The sequence below is a fragment of the Elephas maximus genome, chromosome 25 (assembly GCF_024166365.1).
Source record: "Elephas maximus indicus isolate mEleMax1 chromosome 25, mEleMax1 primary haplotype, whole genome shotgun sequence".
NCBI classification, from domain to species: domain Eukaryota; kingdom Metazoa; phylum Chordata; class Mammalia; order Proboscidea; family Elephantidae; genus Elephas; species Elephas maximus.
In genome coordinates, this window is record NC_064843.1 from 58,738,252 (window position 1) to 58,758,493 (window position 20,242).

The 20,242-nt window shown below is 42.2% G+C and overlaps 2 protein-coding genes across 2 annotated transcripts in view; both read left to right on the forward strand.

Moving 5' to 3' along the window:
- Nucleotides 1–10,012: 10,012 nt before the first annotated feature.
- On the forward strand, nucleotides 10,013–14,276 carry LOC126067777 (protein PET117 homolog, mitochondrial). The gene is made up of 2 exons (XM_049870022.1): nucleotides 10,013–10,205; nucleotides 14,123–14,276. Exons 1-2 carry the CDS (start codon nucleotides 10,110–10,112, stop codon nucleotides 14,270–14,272), a joined length of 246 nt encoding a protein of 81 aa, XP_049725979.1. The 5' UTR covers nucleotides 10,013–10,109; the 3' UTR covers nucleotides 14,273–14,276.
- A 293-nt stretch (nucleotides 14,277–14,569) lies between these two features.
- Nucleotides 14,570–20,242, forward strand: part of KAT14 (lysine acetyltransferase 14) — a 54,262-nt gene continuing 48,589 nt past the window's right edge. Inside the window, exons 1-2 of the mRNA XM_049869994.1 lie at nucleotides 14,570–14,831; nucleotides 16,710–16,828. Coding sequence (XP_049725951.1) covers nucleotides 14,573–14,831; nucleotides 16,710–16,828 — 378 coding nt within the window. The 5' untranslated portion in view covers nucleotides 14,570–14,572. The remainder of the gene's footprint in view (nucleotides 14,832–16,709; nucleotides 16,829–20,242) is intronic.

Below are 20,242 nucleotides of genomic sequence, written 5' to 3' on the forward strand. Positions count from 1 at the left end.
AGGTACCTTGCCAATGGATGATTCTTTAGACACAGCTAGGTTGATCTCATCATATGGGGGTGGGGGAACTAATGGTTTTACTGGGAGGGTGGATTAGCAGACAAAGATGGAGTAATCTCTCCAGATGGGAGTGAGAGGACCGGTTCTGCTGGCAGGAGTGATTCAACAGAATTTAGGGGCTCAGTGTTCCTAGTTTCCTGATTATCTGCCTTTATGTCCCCATCCCAAGTTTCAGGATCCCCTGTCTTCCTAATCAATGCCCTCACTTTAATTCCAGACATGATTTGAGGTTGGTAATTCAATTGGTGTTGTAATTCAGCCACTCTTATGATAAGACTCTTGGTTTTGGTTTTCAGCAATATCAGCTTTGTTACTACAAGAAATAAGGCTTTTTTTAAGGTGCAAGTGGTAACTTTTAGGTCATTTATGCAGCACTTCAGCTGTGAGTCTTAAGTCCTAAGCTCATCTCTTTCTTTCACCACTTTGTCCAGCAAAAGTAAGACCAACGATCCTACTTTCCGTATACTTTTCATTCTGGCAAAATTGTAGAGGAGTATCAAACGTGTGATCACCCAGAGCCTTGCCTCTCACCAATACTTGATCTATTCGTGGTGATATTTTGTGTATCTCTATTGCCACCTCACAGCACAGATTAGTATTGCCCTCCTTACTGCTGGAAGCAGAGTCGTCAACATCTTTAAGACTAACCAGATTTGAGAAACAATTTAGAAAACTCATCCCTACAATTTTGTTTCTCTAGAACCACTCTCAGTACCAAATGTCTTAGGCTGGGTTCTATAGAGAAGCAAAACAAGTTAAGAGTATGTGTGTGTGTGTGTATATAGAACATATATACATATTAAGAGAGAGAGAGAGAGATTTATATCAAGGAAATGGCTCATGTGGTTATAGACGCTGGAAAGTCCCAAGGCCAGGGGCCAGGCTGGAGGCTTCTCCTTACTCATGTAGCTACAGACGCTTGTGAACCCAAGATTGGCAGATCAGACAGCAGGCCTCTGGCTCACAGGCTGTGGAGGCTGAGGAATTCGAAAATCAGCAGGTTAAGTTGCTAGTTCAAGTCCAAAGAACTAGAGGTCAGATGAGGATCCAGACCAAGCAAAAGCCAGCAAACTTTGCCAGAAAGTCCACATATATTGGATGGGTTTGGTTTTGGGTTTTATTTAGTAAATATTAAAAGAAAAAGAGTGGTTTTTATGTTCTGTATATGTGAATGTTTTCTCAAACGATTTTTTTTTTTTTTTTTTAGATTGTTCTAGCTATTGTCTTCATACCTCAGGGCCCAATTGATATGTCTTTATGAGTCCGTGTGAGTCCAGCTCCAGCTGAATCACACTATTTATGCTCAAGGACAGAGAATAATGACTCCAATATTAGCTCCTAAATCAATCTTTTCTTTTGATTGGAGATTGGAGATAACGCATTGATGATTAATACCTGGACTTAGTCAAGCCCCTAGATAGTGGCCATGGCAGGCTCTTTAAACTCATGGTGCTGTTTTTCACCAGGATCTTAAGTAAAAGTAACATTCCCTATCAATCACACTGCAGAAGTGAGCAGACTCAATGTACATAAAAATTTTAGCCTGAGGCTTTTTTAAGTGTGTAAGACCAATAGAAGAGAAGTTTTATTTATGCCTACTACTAACAGGGTACAGATTAAGAGTATTATTGTATCTTGCAATAGTGATTTAGCTCATGTATTTATTCTTGACGGTAACTAGACAAATAAATCTGGCGTTTGTAAGGGTGTTACAGTGTGTACCCAAGTAGATTGTTTTCTAATTTTGTGAACATCCTGTTTTATTTCACTTGTGTTATTTTTCTAAATACAACAAGAGGTATTTGCTACAGTACAGATTACCCTTTCTTGGGAAATATTTTTTCAATTTAACTATACCAAAATAAGAAATAAAGCTACCAACCACACCCTGAGAATTGAACCAATGTTTTGTTTTTTTTTTTGACTCCCATTTTATAATGTGTAACAATTTAGGATTACCTTTTCAATATTTACTAGCATGATAACTATGAATATCTAAATGTAATCTTAAAATTCTCAAAATGTGTTGTCCATGCACTCACAGGGAATCTAAACAAGAGAATGCCCCTGTAAATTCACTGTCAGTTGGAAAGGGATCATTTAAACTGGTATAGTTGGATCCACTACACAAAAACATATGTCCATAAAGAGCACACAAAGTTTGTCTAGGGGAAACAGAAGGTATGGAAAAATTCACATACGACAACCAAATTTTCATTAGAGAATACATGATAAGCAAGATAATACAGGATGAACCTCTCCTGTTGGAGGTCTTCAGTTAATCTGTTTAAAACATACTAAGTGTTCTTCCCAAGTGCAAGGGGCCTTGGTTCACCTATTAACAGTCATGAGTCACTTTCTTAGAAGCAGAAGTGTCACAAAACTGCTTTTTTGAGAGGACTAATAGGAAATTTAATGCTATTCTATTTTGTAAAATCATAACTCAAATGAATTTCAGATACTTCTCTGGTTATGATATTTACAACTGTGCTAAGTATACCAATAAGAAATGTTAATATTGTTAAGAGTTACAATATTAGTTAGATAATTTAGTTAACACATTAGTTAAATAATTTAAGAGAAAGGAAAATGGTTTCTTATATCCAGAAAGGAGGACCTTAAAACATCAGCAGTATTCCGACATAGAACACATAGTGTTCCTTCATTCAGTCTTATGTAGTTAATTTCTGTTCCATGTGATTCTGGATCAGCCATGGTCTGTGAACCCATCAGCTTCTATATAAGAGTTTTAGAAATCTTGATTCAGACTAGTCACAGTTCTTTTCGTAAGTCTAATGTAGTCCATCTTTTTGTTGAGATATTGTGGTCGAACATTTTCAGCAAGTCAGCAAAGTAAAAATTTATCTGCAGACAACAAATCTTAATATGGCCATGATTAATTTATAAACATAATACTCAATTATAAAAATTCAGAGCCTAATAAAATCAGTTTAAAAAAAGTTTTAGACAAAAATATTTTTAAATATAATGATTAACCTTATTTTTAAAGAGCTTCAAATATAATACACTGTATAATAATTTTGACACATAATACCATATAGTCAGAATATGCCAAGATTATCAAGCCTCTAAATACCTGAATAGTAATAAAAAGACTTCATACGTAAACATTGTGAATGCCCCAGTCAAATCACTGACTTTGGAGTTAGATTAAAAGAAAATAAAGTGTGTGGCCAAGTTAGCAAAAAAGGCATAATACTAAAATTATGGCATAATATTATGCATTTGTTGTCTAATATTAGGCAAAAACATAAGAGGAAATACTAACATATAAATTTTGGCCCAGGAGAATCAGTTGTTATCTCTTGATTTTGACTACACACTTTATGTAATTTATAACATATTAAATAAACCGTTCCTTTACATGAAAAAAAATTTTTTTTTTCCTCTTGAGCCATGTGGCTTGGTTTTTGACTCAGGAATTTTATTCTAACGAAAGGCTGAACTTTTGTCTTTGAGGTAGATTATACAAGGAACAAATTAACCCTTTAACTCAGAAATCAAAGAAAATTTTTTTTATTTCAACAGTGAGAAACCCAATTCTTTGTTTTATATCTTATTTAATGTTAAAGTGCCTAAAAATCTCACAAATTAAACCATTAAACTTTAGTCAGACAGATAAAACTTTATCACAGTAGAACTGCCCCACAGGGTTTCCAAGGAGCCGCTTGGTGGATTTGAACTGCTGACCTTTTGGTTAGCAAACACTTAACCACCGTACCACCAGGGCTCCATTATTTAATGTTAAAGCTCCTAAAAATCTCAAAAATTAAACCATTAAACTTTAGTCAGACAAACTTTTGATCATGTTAAATGATTTCTTTTTAATAAACCTCTTAAATGTTGTCTTTGTTCTATATCTCATACTCCATCCTTTTAAAATGGCAAAATTGTTATCAATTGGACACAAAGGGTCCTTGTCTTTTCCAGAGTAAGAATACATGCAAAAGACAAATTTTATCTTCAGCAAGCTTTATTTTGCTTGAGTCAAGCAAAAGGAGTCAGTGGGGGACTAATCCTCTCCAAAAGACTGACTTGGAAAGAGAAGCAAGGCTAGGGCTTATATGCGTTCGGTGGAGACAACAGAGTAATGAATATTTAGTGGGCTTCTTTCAAGGGGCGGGTGCTTCTCAGAATGGCGGTGTGGTTAATTAGGTTGCACGTGCATCTGGAATCCAAGATGGAACCCGCTGATATTCAAGATGGAGTTCTCTTGGCAGCCCATTGCATCACTTATTATGGGATATAGTCCAAGCGCACTGATCTTTGGTACTACATTGCCATCTTCGGAGGGCTAAGGAAGGTTAAACGGAGGTCATACTGTGTTCTCCTGCACATGCGGAAGCCTGTAAAGAGGGAAGGGTCTAGAAAAACACTAAGAAGGAGATAGTAATTCTCAAGTTGTTTCAACCTTATCTCATGTTGACAGGGTGTGGTTCCTGTTTACCCAGCTTCTAGATGGTAATCTTTTAACAGCTCTTTTGTTCCACCAGCACAGTTAACCCTATCTGTCTCAAAATGAACACACTCATTAGCAAACACAAAGATTTTATATATACATGCTATAAAAAGCAAAAGTATATAAACTTAAATTATGACAAATATCTATTTACTCAATATAATATCTGTAAGTTACCTAAAGGGTCTTGGAAATTCTTTTAAGCTTGTATACCATAAAACATAATTGTCGAAGTTTGTTCACACATTTCAAGCTTTTATTTAAATTTTACTATTTTTCTCGGTCTAGTTTTAGCCCTTAGAGATTTTATCAACCAGCTTTGGAAATCACAAAATTTCTGTTCAACTGACTGATTCATTGAGATGGATATCACCTTAAGTCTGTGGCTAGGGGTGGTAACATTTTTCTAGGCCATTTCAGGTATGTCTCATTGTGATTTTTATTTTTTGCCTTTTAGAGTTCTCTTACAATAGAGAGAACCTGTTTACAGTTCTTTTATGATTGAAATCTATCTAGTTTTGGTAACTATATGAAAGCAGCAATTTGTTCTCATTTATTTTCTCTTAAAAAGTTTCTACATAGTTGGAAGGGGCCTTTAAAAGCTTCCTTGGAGCTATATGAGTTAAGAGACTGGGGGCTGGGGAGGCCTGATCCTGTCTCATCCTTACTCTCTTGACTCAGGGAAGACAAAATTGAGTCATCCCCATTCACTTACATATGTTTAAGTTGACCGAGACATTTTGAAGGACTATCTACTGAGTAAACACCAAAGATCTTTAGCAATTTTGTAAATGAATCCATCAATTCTTCGCTGGGGGCTGGGGAGGCCTAATCTTGCCCCTGCCTCACTCTCTTGACTCAATTTGCAGAAAAAACAAAAAAACAAGGTTCAAATAAAACTTATTAACTTGGAGAGACTCAGATGGAGGAATATTAGACCTTTTGACAAAAACTAAGCATCAAGCAAAAGCTCCCCAAAAAGGAAAAGACAGCACAAATGGAAGCTTATTTTCCCAAAGTGGCCACTGAAATTCTAAATTGCTTCTAGTGTGTTTGGTTTATAATGTTTTTAAATATGAACCCTAAACCGATGTCTCAGTAGTGGGGGGATATCCAGGCTCATTTATCAAAAATGTTAAGCTCTAAAGTTCAAGCTTTTAGTTTTCCCTTTTTTTTTAACTTAATTCATTTTGTTGGCTAGAGACCTTATTTTAGACCTTAAACATACTAGTTTCTTTAATTGGAAAGTATTTTAAAGTAGCTATTAATGATTTTAATTTTAACATTGTGATTTTTTATTGAGAAACTGTATCATAAAACAGGTATGCAGTTACCACTTCTCCCTGAGAATCTGGCAAATTGGAGCACTGTTTCCCAGGTTTTCTCTAGTGCTCCGGCCTGTCTCACGACCACTTCATCCTGTCACGGGAGTTTTTAATGCTTGTGATGAGTGCTGGTGACTGCCTTAGTGGCTTTTACTGGCCGACACACGCCTGAATTTTGCAGCTTATAGTGACCCAGAGCTCTTTGGAAATAGAATTGTCTCTATAATGTTTCAAGCACCTGAATCCGGACACTAAACTGCAGTTCACCAAAAGAGTTAGTAAACATCCCTCTGAACCTAACGATCAAGCAAAAAAATCTAAGAAAGATTCTCTTTAATCAAACAGCTGGTTTACAAAACACATATGCCAAACAAAACTTAAGAAAACATGAGAAAAAGCACAAAAAGAACAAGCAAAGGCTTGTTTTCCAAGGGCACTCACCCTGTCGGTGTCGAAAGGACATGGAGTGTGAACTCATGGGTCCAGAAGTTAGGATCTCTTTTTTGCCGGCTTCTGCTCTACTTTCCAGATCTCCTCGAGGTCGACTGGATTTGTGGCTTTAGAATCCCTGCAATGACTACACCACTAACTCTTGTAGGGTGAAAACACTACAAAGTTTAGTAAAGCGAAAAAAAAAAAAGGTTTTATCAGGCATATATTTAAGGCGGCAAAAGTAGGAAAGGGACAAGCATGCTGCCAGAGCCATGCCTGTTTGAGTCTCTGTTCCCTGTTCTTAAGGACGCATCTAAGTGGACTGCATTCCTCGAACTTTTGAATGTGCCCCATTCTCTGGATACACACACTTATACGCTAACACAGCCTACATGGTGCGCTAACGTAACAGGCACCTAAGCCTTTTATGCCCTCAGTGGTCAATTCCTCCTGCTCCTTGGGACTCTTCTAAGGCCTTACCCAGGCACTTACCGAACAACCCAGGTGTGTTTTTCGTGTCTCCCACAGAGCCATCTTTTGGGTCTGGGTGGATCAGCTTTCAGAGCTGCTCCAAGGTCTCCCAGAGAAATCTCCTAGTGGCACCAGACTTTGGGGCCAGTCTTGTCTGATCCACCTCAGGAACCAAGCAGAAGACTCCTGGCTGGCTTGCCAAAAATGCTACCGGGTGTGACTTGTATTGTTCAGTAAACGACAGGCGGAGGTGGGCGAACAGAAAAGGCACTTTTATTTCATTGTACTGACGAGCTGCTGCCGCCAAAGCTGCTCCCCCAAGGATGAGGAGACAAGTTACTTTTAAGGGGTCCACAAGTTGGGAGTTCATATAAGTTATGTCAGCAACATTCTTTTTTTTTTTTGTATCGATGAGCATTTTTATTACACTTTAACATTTAGAAAACACTTTCATATATATTATGTCATTTGAGCCTCACAAACCTTCAGAGGTTGTAGTGAGACTCATGTGAGCAAACAAATGGTTGTTCATTAATTTAGAATCCTCTGTAATAAAGGAAGACAACCACAATTTCCCCACTTTATACTCGTGGAAGAAAATTTGTAAAACCAAGTTTACTTGCCCAAGAGCGCATAGCTTTGTCGTTGTTGTTAGTTGCCATTGCTTGGCTCTGACTCATGGTTATCTTGTGTGTAACAGAACAAAACGTTGCCCAGCCCTATGCCGTCTTCATGATGGTTGATATGTATGAGTCCATTGTTGCTGCTATTGTGCCAATCCATCTCATTGAGGTTTTCCCTCATTTTCACTGACCCTCTACTTAACCAAAAAATGATGTCCTTTTCTAGCAATTGGTCTTTCTTGGTGATATATTCAAAACAAGAGAGCCAAAGTGTAGCCATCTTATTTCTAAGGAGCATCCTGGTTGTATTTCTTCTGAGACTTGTTTGCTTTTCTGGAAATCCACCATATGTTCAATATTCTTCACCATCACCACAGTTCGAATGCATGAATTCTTCTTCAGCCTTCCTTTGTCATTGTCCAGATTTCACATGCATATGAGATGATTGAAAACACAATGGTTAGGGTCAGGTTTACCTAGCCCTTCCAATTAAAAAAAAAAAATGATAGAGCCAGCAACAAGCTTCCCGTATGTAGCAGGATCACTTTAAGCTTAAAATTCCACTGAGTGATCAATAACAAAGTGAGCGTGCAACAAATCTTCACTATCCTGATACGTAAAATTTATATTCAAAGGAAATATAAGTGAACTGGTTCTACAACACTTAGACCCTTCTGATGATCCAGGGACCGTTACCTTCCGATGACTCGAGTCCAGCTCCAGACCAACGCACCTGATACACAGACACCACCAGTCTGTCAGTGGAGGCTTTCATGGTGCTATGATGCTGCACAGGTTTCGGCAGAGCTTCCCGAAAGGTCTGGTGATCTACTTTCAAAAATCAACCAGTGAAAACCCTTAGCCAATTCTCCAGACTCAGTGTATTGCCTTTCTAGGCCCAGGGCATCTTCCAAACTTCTCCAGATTAAATGGACCTTCAGTTCTGTTAGCTGTTCTTGGCAGGAATCAATCCTATTCCATTTTGAAGTCGTGCCTATAGAATAGCCATACGCTTGAGCCCATTGTTGCAGACACCGTGTAAATCCATCTCACTGAGGACCTTCCTCTTTTTTGATGACTCTCCACTTACCAAGCGTGATGTCCTTCTCCAGGGATTGGTTCCTCCTGATAACATGTCCAAAGCACATGAGACGAAGCCTGGCCATCCTCTTTTCCAAGGAGCATACCATCTATACTTCCAAGACAGATTTGTTTGTTCTTCCAGCAGTCCATGGAATATTCGATATTCTTCACCAACAACACAATTCAAAGTTGTCAACTCTACTTCGGTCTTCCTTATTCACTGTCCAGCTTTTGCATGCATATGAGGTGACTGAAAATACCATGGCTTGGATCAAGTGCACCTTAGTCCTCAAAGTTACAGCATTGTTTGTGAACATTTTAAAGAGGTCTTTTGCAGCAGATTTGACCGACAGTCAGTCCTTTGATTTGACTGCTGCTTCCATGGGTGTTGATTGTGTATCCAAATAAAATTAAAACCTTTACAAATTCAATCTTTTCTCCATTTATCATGATATCGCCACCAACATTCTTAATCATACTCTGTAGGCGCAATGGGGTTTACATGTAACCTGTAAGCAAAAGTAGGATTCAAATGCAAAGCTGGGGGTAGGACGCCCAGAAAAGAAAACAGGATTTTTAATGCAATGCTATGGGGGCTCTGTCTCTGAACGATTTGATGACCTCTTCATGGACTGCTCTATCAGTTACTTTAATGTTTAGGGGAGGCCACACCTCTTTCTATCCTACTGAGAAGTGAACAAGACACCTTCCTTGCACCAAAAAGCCCCTTGCCAACAAGCCGTTTTGGGCTTGTACAGTCCTATTCCCAGCGCATTACTTCACGCTAACATTTGTTGTCCCAGTAATGTGGGCACTAGGAATCTAGTTTTACTGACGGGGAAACTGAGTCTCCAAGGGTGTCGAAGTGAACTCTAAGGATTCCACAGGCAACGGGGACCAGGGCAGATTTCCTGACCTCTAACCCAGCGCTTTTATGTGAAGGCGAGGTGCCCCTGCTCAGCATGCTCTTTAGCCAGAAGTCTCTGGCATTTAAAGCGGCAAGGTGAAAGCAGGTGACCGTGTCTGCAACGTTTAATTATGGATCCGGAAGCAAAAACTCCATGAGGACTCCCAGCCCGCGCCCCGAAAGCTGCCAAACAAAGCGATGGGCCTCCTGGTTGCACCGCTCCTGACAAAGGGACAATGAGGGGCTGCGTTTAGGTGAAATCCGGTATGGAGCAAAGCGCCAGGGTCAGCCCGACGCTCAGACGCGATGCGGTGGGAGAGAGGCAGTAAGGTGCCTCAGTGGGGGTCCTGCCTGCGCCCCGTACTCCCCGCCTTGAGGGTCGTGCTCAGAACTGAGACCTGCTCGGCCCTGAGATCTCCGCCCCGGCGAGGCGCTGTCGCCCGCGGGAGGGGGCGGTGGGGGGGGCTCCTCCTTTCCCACGGCCCCCGCCCCGGGAACCGAGCGCGTCCTGCCCCGCGCGCCCTCCGGAAGCCTCCCCTCCACCCGCGGCGCGCCGCGCGGTGCTCTGCTCTCGATTGCTCGCGCCTGGCGGCGGCGGGGGCCGTGCTGAGCGACCGGGGCTCTGCGCTCGAGGGGTCGAGCCTGGCCTGAACCGGCAGTGACGCGCGCTTGGCGGCTGCCGGGGCGCGTCGGGCCGGGAGACGGAGTCGGCGACCGCTGGCGCGGGCATGTCGAGGAGCTCGAAGGCGGTGCTAGGCCTCTCGGTGCTGCTGACGGCGGCCACCGTGGTCGGCGTGCATCTGAAGCAGCGTCAGGACCAGCAGGTCGGTGTCACGTGCCAGCTCCTCCGGGGCCGGCGCGCGACAGCGGCCTTGGGGCCTCTGCTCGCCTCTCGGCGCGATTCCCTCCTCCTGCTCCGCCGTCCTCCGTGCCTTCCTCCCCCTCCGCTCCTCCTCCCCCTCCTCGCGTCTCCCCTCGCCCCGACCTCGCCTCCCCCTCCCCTTCTCCTCCCTCTCCCCGTCCTCCTCCCCTCCCCCTCCTCCCCCCTCGCCTTTCTTCTCCTCCTCCCCTCCCCCTCGCATCTCCGCTCGCTCCGACCTCCCCTCCCCTCCCCCTTCCCCTCCCCTCCCCCTCCCCATCCTTTTTTTCTCCCCTTCCCCTCCCCTCCCCCTCCCCATCCTTTTTTCTCCCCTTCCCCTCCCCTCCCCCATCCTTTTTCTCCGCTTCACTTCTCCTTCCCTCTCCCTCCTCCCTCTCTCCCTCCTCCCTCTCCCCCTCCCCCTCCTCGCGTCTCCCCTCGCCCCGACCTCCCCTCTTCTCCTCCTTCCCCTCCCCTCCCCCCACCCTTTTTTCTCCCCCTCCCCTTCTCCTCCCCTCCCCTTCCCCTCCCCTCCCCTTCCCCCTCTCTCCTCCCCCCCCATCTCCCCTCGTCCTGACCTCTCCTCCCCGAGGGCGCGGCCCAGCCTCCGCCCCCTCACTGCAGGTCCCGCCGCGGCCCCTGTGCGTCCTGGAAGCCCGGGGACCCCAGTACGTGTCTCCACCTGGATCCGTGGCCCTTGGGCAACCGTTGGCTTGCTGTCCGCAGGCGGGCTCTTGGATGGGCGGCCGACCTGTTTGCAGTGAAACAGACCTTTCAGCGTCTCCTTTGGGCTAGCTCAAAGTGGAGGGCAGGAGGGAGGTTTCCTTGGTCTCTCCACTCGCAGGCCCCAGAATGGGGCTAAAACTTATGTGTTGAAACGTTAATGATTCGGTCCTTTGATAAAGGAGACTCCCCCGAACCCACCTTTAACCTGGGAACTTTGTTGAGATGTTTGTCTTTTTCTTTTTTTTTTAGGGGGCAGTTTTGTTGTGGAAACTAGATTTCTGGGAGCGATAGAGATACTAGCCTCCACATTTTGTTCTTGATATTTTTGTTTTTGGAAATATGTATGAGTTTCTGATCAGTGGACTGACTGTCCTTCTGTTTCTCTCACTTCGTGTCTTCTTATTCAAGTTGGCAAACGTTTCATGACCCGTGTGTGTCACACACGCCACTGGGCGTTTTGGGAAAACGGTGGTAAGGAAACAGCTGCTTGAATGTCTGTGAAATTCACAACAGTGCTGGGTGTGGAGTGTGAGGACCCCGCGACTGGGTCGTCGGCAGACTTTCAGATAACACTTTCGCATGTGTTGGGGTTGACCCTAGTTTGCCAAGGATGGGAGTATGAGCGAATGAAGAGTTTGGTCTTCTCTGGAATTGTCTGCCCCTGGACTGTGCTATGTGCTAGGTTTACAGAGTCTAGCAGATGAGATGTTTGTTCTCTGTGATCACACTGTAGAAATCAGAGGGAGTGCTGGCTCGAGCATTTTGAGGAGGGGATGAGGTGATTAATGATGAAAGGGCAGGGAAGAGACTTGGAGAGATGGGATTAAAGTAGGGAGCCTGAGGAATAGGTTTTGGAGTAGAGGCAGGGACTCCCTCTAAGAAGGAAAAGGAAAAGATGGTGAGAAAATACAAGATGGAGTAGAGGATAGTGATAGTGTGGGTATGTCAGATGTAGTTCTGAGGTCATTGAAGTCAGTTTCAGAGTATGGGGGAAGGGGAGCCCTGGTGGCACAGTGGTTAAGAGCTCAGCGCCAACCAAAAGGTCGGCAGTTTGGATCGACCAGCCGCTCCTTGGAAACTCTGTGGGGCAGTTCTGCTCTGTCCTACGGGGTCTCTATGAGTCAGAGTTGACTTGATGGCAGTGGCTTTGGTTTTGGTTTCTGGGGTAAGAATGGGTTAGAGCTTGATTCTGCACACACATCAGATGTCCCTGGGAAGTTTTCACAGTATGACTGGGGCTTGGACCCCACCCCATACCTGACAAACGAGAATGGGGAATGGGAAGCTGGCTTAGGTATGTTTTAAAAGTGACCCAAGGGATTCTAGCTTGCATCCAGGGTCAGGAGCCACCGTGTTAGAGAGTGGAAGAGCAGAGCTATTTAGAATTCCTCCTGTGAGATACTTGGAAGTTAGAGACAGAGAGACGATTGACCAGAATAACCTGTGTTTATTTTACATCTGATCATTTATTATGAATTTATGTTCTAGACGAGGTCAAATGATTGGCAAGGGGTGTGTGTCTGAAGTTTAAGAAAGCAAGAAATATAATAATGACTGTTGTTTCCTATTCTGTTTTTGTTTGTTTCTTGACTGTCTGCCATATACTAGGCACTGTGCTAAGCACTTTATACACATCATCTTTAATCCTCACAGAGTTGCTGGGTGATTACTAACTAAAAGGTTGGCAGTTCAAATCCACCCAGAGGCACTTTGGAAGAAAGGCCTGGTGATCTGCTTATAAAAGGCCACCAAAAACCCTATGGAGCACAGTTCTACTGATAGACATGGGATTGCCATGAGTCGGAGTGGATTGGAAGGCAACTTTTTTTTTTAAGGGAGAGGGTGGAGGTCAAGGGATAGGATGTGTAAGGCCAGCAGCATAGACATAGAAACCTGGAGGAAGATGCAAATGATGGCGTGGAGAGCAAGACCATAAGCCATATGCTAAAGTCTCAGAGAAGGATAGGCTTTCTGAGGCAGGTGAGGAAAGAATAATTCCAGAGGACGGTGTAGACTTCAGGGGTGGGGAGGGCTGGGGTGTGTAAGTGTGTTGTGGTGTAAGAGCACTGGGCAGGAAGAACTGTGTTGTGAGAGGGTAGAATAGCTGTATTTCTTGTTTCAGTTAGAGGGATCATTCAAAGGCACAGGGTTTAGAAAAGTTAGTTTCTAGTTGACTTATCAATCTGAAGACTCTTAAATTTATCACTTCTCGTGTAATTGAAAAGACACTGTAGCCCCAGAAGAGGTCCGGCAAGTAGGTACTTGTTGAGTTTTTTTTAGTAGATACAATAGTGATTTTTTTAAAAACCCACAACCTGGGCCCCACCCCCAGTAATTCTACCTCACAAGGCCACTATTAAAAAGTGAATAGAATATTTGTGATCTATAAACCACATGTTGTGTTAGTCATTAGTAATGATTGAATTGATGTTTTAAAAAGTCTTGTCTTTGATACCAGGTCTACATTCTGGAATTTTCTACCTGTCTTTTTAGTGCTTATCAAGGTAACTACCGTTGATAGGCTTTTATTTTTTCCTGTGGTAATAGCAGTCTTTCCCCCCGTCCCCCCCTTTTTCTCTCTATGGAGGCCTGGTGGCACAGTGATTGAGAGCTATGGCTGCTAATCAGAAGGTTGGCAGTTCAGATTCACCAGCCGCTCCTTGGAATCGACTCAACAGTAGTGGGTTGGTTTTTTTTGGTCCCTCCCTGTTATGTAATTGGCTAGTAAATTGTGTATAATTTTTACTTTCTCTGTTTGCATAGAGAGGGAGCCGGGTTCTTCACTTTCTTGCAGATTTTAGTAATTTTTTTTTTCTTTTGATGTTTACAATTCAGCTAGAAAAATTGCTAACGGGAAAGCAGTTCACAGAGTTACTGTAGTAACTTCTGTCAAGTATGTGAAGCATCAAGATCAGTTAAATTTCTTGTTCAGGCATGTCTTCAAATATGATGAGTAGTAGTTCCACATTGCCAAATTAATTTGATGATTTTTTAAAAATTACATTTTACATTTGTACAGAAAGTTAAAATCGGGTTTTTAGTATTTGAAATCTGAAGGTTTTAAGTGAATTTTGGTAACACTGTTTTGGGATTTGAATGGCAGAGGATGGGAACCACCAGTTCAAGGTGTTACTGAGATCTTTTTTATATTTTTAGAGACTTCGTGATGGAGTGATCAGAGATATTGAGCGGCAAAATCGGAAAAAAGAAAACATCCGTCTTTTGGCAGAACAGATTGTTTTGACTGAGCAACTTGAAGCTGAAAGAGAAAAGGTGTCATTGGCAAAAGGACCTCAAAAAACATGACTTGAATATGAAATCCTGATGGGGCAGACAGTGTTGAGCGTGCATGTGTGTGTGTTGTTTGGATGGTAAACAGCTTAATAGCATCTTCGACCTTTTTGTGGTCACTATTCTTTGAAATTCGATCAGATAACAAACAGTGGATCACATATTCTAAATTGGTGCTTAAAAAACCCTCTTGTCTGTGGGCAGATGCTCTACTAAAGAGTTTCTGTTTGTGTGGTCCTGGCGGCAGCCCCTTTAAGCTCAGTGTCCAGATCGTGGGATTGTTTCTGGAAAGCGCTCCTGAACTGGTGAGAAGAGATGGATAGTAATATCCACCTGGGTAGTCTGATAAGCCGACACGATGATGAAGCCACAAGAACATCTACCTCGGAAGGACTGGAGGAGGGTGAAGTGGAGGGGGAGACGCTCCTGATCGTAGAGTCGGAAGACCAGGCATCGGTGGACTTATCTCATGATCAGAGCGGGGATTCCCTCAACAGTGATGAAGGAGACATGTCCTGGATGGAGGAACAGCTGTCCTTCTTCTGTGACAAGTGCCAAAAGTGGATCCCGGCCAGTAAGGAACTTCTCAATTTCTTTGATTTATCGATTTCTATGTGAAGCTGTGTTTTTCCAACCTGTGCAAGTAACATGAATGTAGAATAGATCCGGATAAAAGGATAATTATTTATCATTTAGTCAACTGACCATAAATTTGTGTAAAACAGAGGCATATTTGTACTAATAAAAATTACTGTCAACCTGTCACATTTTTAAGTTAGCACACTTGATGGTAACCCATCAAAACTAGAAAGTTGGAGATCCTGTGTTCCTGAAGAATTAGCCACATTTTTCTAAGAAGATCATGTTTGCAATTGGAGCCAGATTTTCCCAGTGTAGAATTAAAGTTCAGATTCTTAAAAATTGCTCTGTTACTGTGTAACCTAAATGGAGAATTATTATATGCTGAAGTGAGGTCAGAATTAGGTTAAAGGTGTTTTGTTCCCTCTTGCTAGAAGCAGTCTTATTTTCCATTTCTTGCTGGCCTCCTTGATTTGCTGACAAGAGATACACATAGGTGCTCCCCTGATTTCCCCAGTCTTGAGAGGGCCACCTGCCAGTTCCTGGTTCTCAAGAGCGGGCCTTGCCTGCCATCGTATGATTCTTACCAAAACCGGATTTTTGTAACAGGCAGAGACTAGTAAAGATATATGTGCTGGAGAAATTCTTTGTGCAGTAGATTCTGTACCTGGGTCAGAGACATTTATACGTATTTTATTGTGAAGCAGATAATTTCCTGGTGGGTGGAACTATTTGTGTTGAAGTAAATTTAACTGTTACTGTTAAGAAGTTAATAGTAACATTTTCACAGAAAACAAACCTAGAATTTACTACTTATTAGCTCATTTTTTGCTTCTGAGCTCTCACTGCTTATTAATTATTTTGCCTAAACATGACTTTCTGCTTGTCCTCACGGGATACATTTTAAACTGCCTTATTGAATTTATAGGGTGTTCAGGTCCTGCTGCTTTCTTTAATCTCTCTCCTTGGTATCCTCCCCACCCCAGGCGTAAGTAGAACTTTGCAGTCAGGCTGAGCTTTTAATTCTCCATACACAGTTGTTATCCCTAGGACTTGGAACATTTTTATTTCCTCAACTCTGTAGCTCCACAGCCTCCATGCCATTCCCACCCTCTCCCCCCGCCCACAGGCACCCGTCCTCATCTGACCAGTTCCTAGTTATCCCTCTGTCCCCACCAACCTCACTTTTCCAAGCTTTCCTGTCTCCCTGGGATAGTTTGGGCACCCTTAGTACGTGTCTCACACTGCTCTGTGACACATAACCACATTCTGGTTCTTACAGAGTGTCAGCCCAGCCCTGCTCCTGGAGATGGTGTCCATTCATCTGGGGGTGGGAGGGAGGGCCTAGGCACATTAAAAACAAACAGTAACTCCCTGGTGACTGCTGCTCAATGAGGATGGAGACCCACCCTGCTACTGTGATCACCTGCTTGAATGTAGGCCTCATGGAGTTTGTAAACCCGAGAGGGAGAGCAGGCGCTGTCCTGTGCATTGTATTCCTGGCTCCTCGTCCAGCGCTTGGCACCATGGAGCTCAGATGCTTTGGAAAGAATGCGTGAAGAGACCTACTTAGAGGAGTCTGGAAGGTAACAGTTGGAAAGTCCAGTTAGAGCAATATTACCTGCCTTTTCAGTACCTTAACCCTGAAGTTAAGAAACAGCAGGTATTACTGGGCATGCCCTTGATGCTAGAAAAATAAAATCCTTCTCCTCCACCCTCTTCTCACTCCTTCCTTCTGCTGTTGTGAGTTGCATGAAAAGAGAAAAAACACAGCACGGGAAACGTGGAAGACCTGGCTGATAAATTGTTGAACCCTTTGGGCTACTGCTGCCATCCAGGTAACCCTAAAATGTGACTGTTTGTTTTCTCCTAGGTCAGCTGAGGGAACAGATCAGTTACCTTAAGGGTGATAACTTTTTTAGGTTTACTTGTTCCGATTGTTCCGAAGGTGGCAAGGAGCAGTACGAAAGGCTGAAGCTAACATGGCAGCAGGTGAGCAAAAAGTTCTTTTCTAGAATTCATGTGGTGGATCCCCCAAGAGACTTCTTTGGATAAGTATCTAAAGAAAAAGTTGTTTTGAGGGATATTATGGATTGAATTGTGTCCCCCCAAAATAGGTATTGAATTTCTGACCCTTGTACCTGTGGATGTGATCCTTTAGAAATAGGGTCCCTCATTTGTTATGTTAATGAGGTCGTACCAGTATAGGGCAGATCCTAAACCTAACCAGTTTTTAATTATAAAAAGAACAGAACAGGCACACACAGGGGGAAGAGGAAGACAGATGAAAGAGACAGATGCATCTACAAGCTCGGGAGTACCAAGGAGTGCTGTCAGGTACTAGAAGCTGAAATAGACAAGGAAGGACCTCCCCCTGGAGTCACACTCCGAGGGCAGACTTCTAGCCTCCCGAACTGTGAGAAAATAAACTTCTGTTCTCTAGGGCTGCCCGTTTGTGGTATTCCTGTTATGGCAGCTCTAGTTAACTCAGAAAAAGAATAATTTTTATTTCACAAGAAGACTTGGATACCGAGTATGTGGGTAAAGGAGCTCTTGGTAAAGTACTTGCTGCTAACTTTGTGAACTGGGCTTGAGATTCTTGAAAATCTCTCAAAATTACATTTGTATGTAATGCCAGGCTCTGATTTTAATTGATAATAGGTTTATGTTTTTATGGCAGCCATTTTTAGAACAATAAAAGCATTTCTGAAAATGTTAAGATTAGCCAGATTGGAAATATATTTGGAAGAAGTAATGCGGCAGATTGCAAGAACCGACATAACCTGGCTTTTCTGCATTTCAACTCAGATATTTGAGTATTTTTTGTTTGATGAATACCTATATCTACTCTTATAGTCTCCGATTCTAGCACCCTAATCCGAGCCAGCTATACCCTAAATGATAGCTTTTTACATATTCCTGGATTATATTAATTTTTTAGGTTTTTTTATATTGATATGTACACTAACAAGGCATCACTATGTATATATACACACAAACACTCCTTAAGTACAAGAAACAGTGAATGATACATTACTCAGTTTTATTTATATGTATATTTTTTTCCTAAATTTTATTTATTTTGGTGTTGTTGAATATACACAACAGAGCATACACCAGTTCAGAAGTTTTCTACATGTACAATTTAGTGACATTGATTACCTTCTTCAGTTGCACAACCATTCTCACCCTCCTTTTCTGAGTTGTTCTTCATTAACATAAACTGAGTGTACTCCAAGGTTCCTGTTTCATCTTTCAATTTGTTATTGTCAGTTTGATCCCATATAAACAATAACCAAAAAAACCAAACCCAGTGTTGTCGAGTCGATTCCGACTCATAGCGACCTATAGATAGTTCTTAAAAAAAACGTAATGCTCAAGGCAGGCCTTTTTTGCTAGTTAAGCTGAACTATTGTTTGATTTTAAGAAGACTTCAGGGGATAGTTTTCGTTTAAGGTTTAAAGAACATTTCAGGTCAATAGTTTCAGAGGTTTACCCACCCTCCATAGCTCCAGAAAGTCTAGAGTCCATGAGAATGAAATTCTGTATTTTCCCTCTTTTGATCAGGATAATTTTATGGAGTCTTTGATCAAAATGTTCAGTAATGTTAGCCAGGCACTGTCCAGTTCTGGTCTCACGGCAAAGAGGCAGTTGTTCATGGAGGCAATTATCCACACATTCCGTATCCTCCTCCTATTCCTGACTCTTCTACACTGTTGCTCCGGTGAATAGAGACCTTGTGCCTTGGATGGTTGCTTGCAAGCTTATTTCACTGCACAACAAACTGGGAGGTAGAATGGAAGCACTAAACGTGTTATTACACCAATTAAAATCTTTTTGACACTATGGTCATAAACAGTATGCCAGCCATTTTTATACCTTTGGAACTCAGAGGTAACGTGCTGTTCTGGTTGTAATGCATGTAATGTCAAAGTGGGTCCTTTCTGACATGTGTGAAGCTCAGCAGACCAGAGTTGGTGCCTCGTTGTATGGGTTTAGCATTCTATTAGATGATGCTTCCTGGATGTGTTAGTTTTGTAAGCTTTTGCTTATTCTTCCTTTATTTCTGTAAGATAAGGCTTGCAAGCATAATTATGGCTTTCTTATGTGATAGGGAGCCCTGATAGGTTTGTTTTGGTGTCTGTGTCGTATTTGGAAAATCAGAGGTTCCACACGTAACCTAATGTAAAGGCGCCAGAAGTAAATTATTTGCTTAGTACTCAGTGACAGACTGTCATGCCAAGATCAGAGGTGCCAGAATGCTGCTCACCTCATTGGTGGATTGTATTAACAGTTGATATTTTCGAAGTCCATATTACCAACCAAAAATTTAAACACACTCAATTAGTAAGGATGTATTCCAATGAAAGGTTTTTCACTGGCAAGTCCTATGAAAACATGACCCTAAACTTCCCAAACAAGGAACCAAATTCCATGAGGTATTTCGTTGTACACAGGCAGCCTCGATTGCTACTCCTTTCTTTTTGTCATTGTTGTAAATATAGGTATCACACAACTTGTGCTAATTCAGCTTTTTGTAAGTGTACAACTATTGACAGCAGTTAGCAGTAATCGGCTTTTCAACCTTACCCTTAATCACATGCAATTTTTCCATCACTGTTAACCCCCTTTTCCCCCTCCCCCCCGCTCCTGGTAACCAGTAATAAACTATGGTGTATACGTTTGCCTTTTCTTGTCTTTTTATGTAAGTGAGGTCATACAATATTTGTCCTATCGTGATTGGCCTACTTCGCTTAGCATGATGTCTTCAGGATCCATCCATACTGTAGTATGTCCCAAGACTTCATTTATGCTACTGGCTGAGTAGTATTCCATTGTATGTATGTACCACATTTTGTTCATTCATTCTTCTGTTGATGGGCATGTCGGTTGTTTTCACCTTTTGACTATCTTAAATAGTGTTGAAGTGAACACTGGTATATAAGTCTCTTCCTGAGTCTCTGCTTTCAAGTCTTTTGGATATATACCTAGGAGTGGAATTGCTGCGTCATATGGTAGGTCTGTACCATTTTGTATTCCCACCAGCAATAGATAAGTATTCCAATTTCCCCACATCCTTGACAACATGTGTTATTTTCTGTTTTTAAATCTTAGCCATCCTAATGGAAATGAAATGGTATCTCATTGTGGCTTTGATTTGCATCTCTCTCATAGCTAATGACACTGAGCATCTTTTCCTGTGTTTGGTGGCCATTTGAATGTCTTCTTTGGTGAAATGTCTGTTCAAGTCCTTTGCCCATTTTGTGATTGGGTTATTTGTCTTTTTGTTGTTATGTTGTTGAAATTTTATATATATTTTGGTTATTAGATTCTTTTGTCAGATATACAATTTCTAAAGATACTCTCTCGGTTGCTTGTCTTTTCACTTTTTTTTGGTAAAGTTTT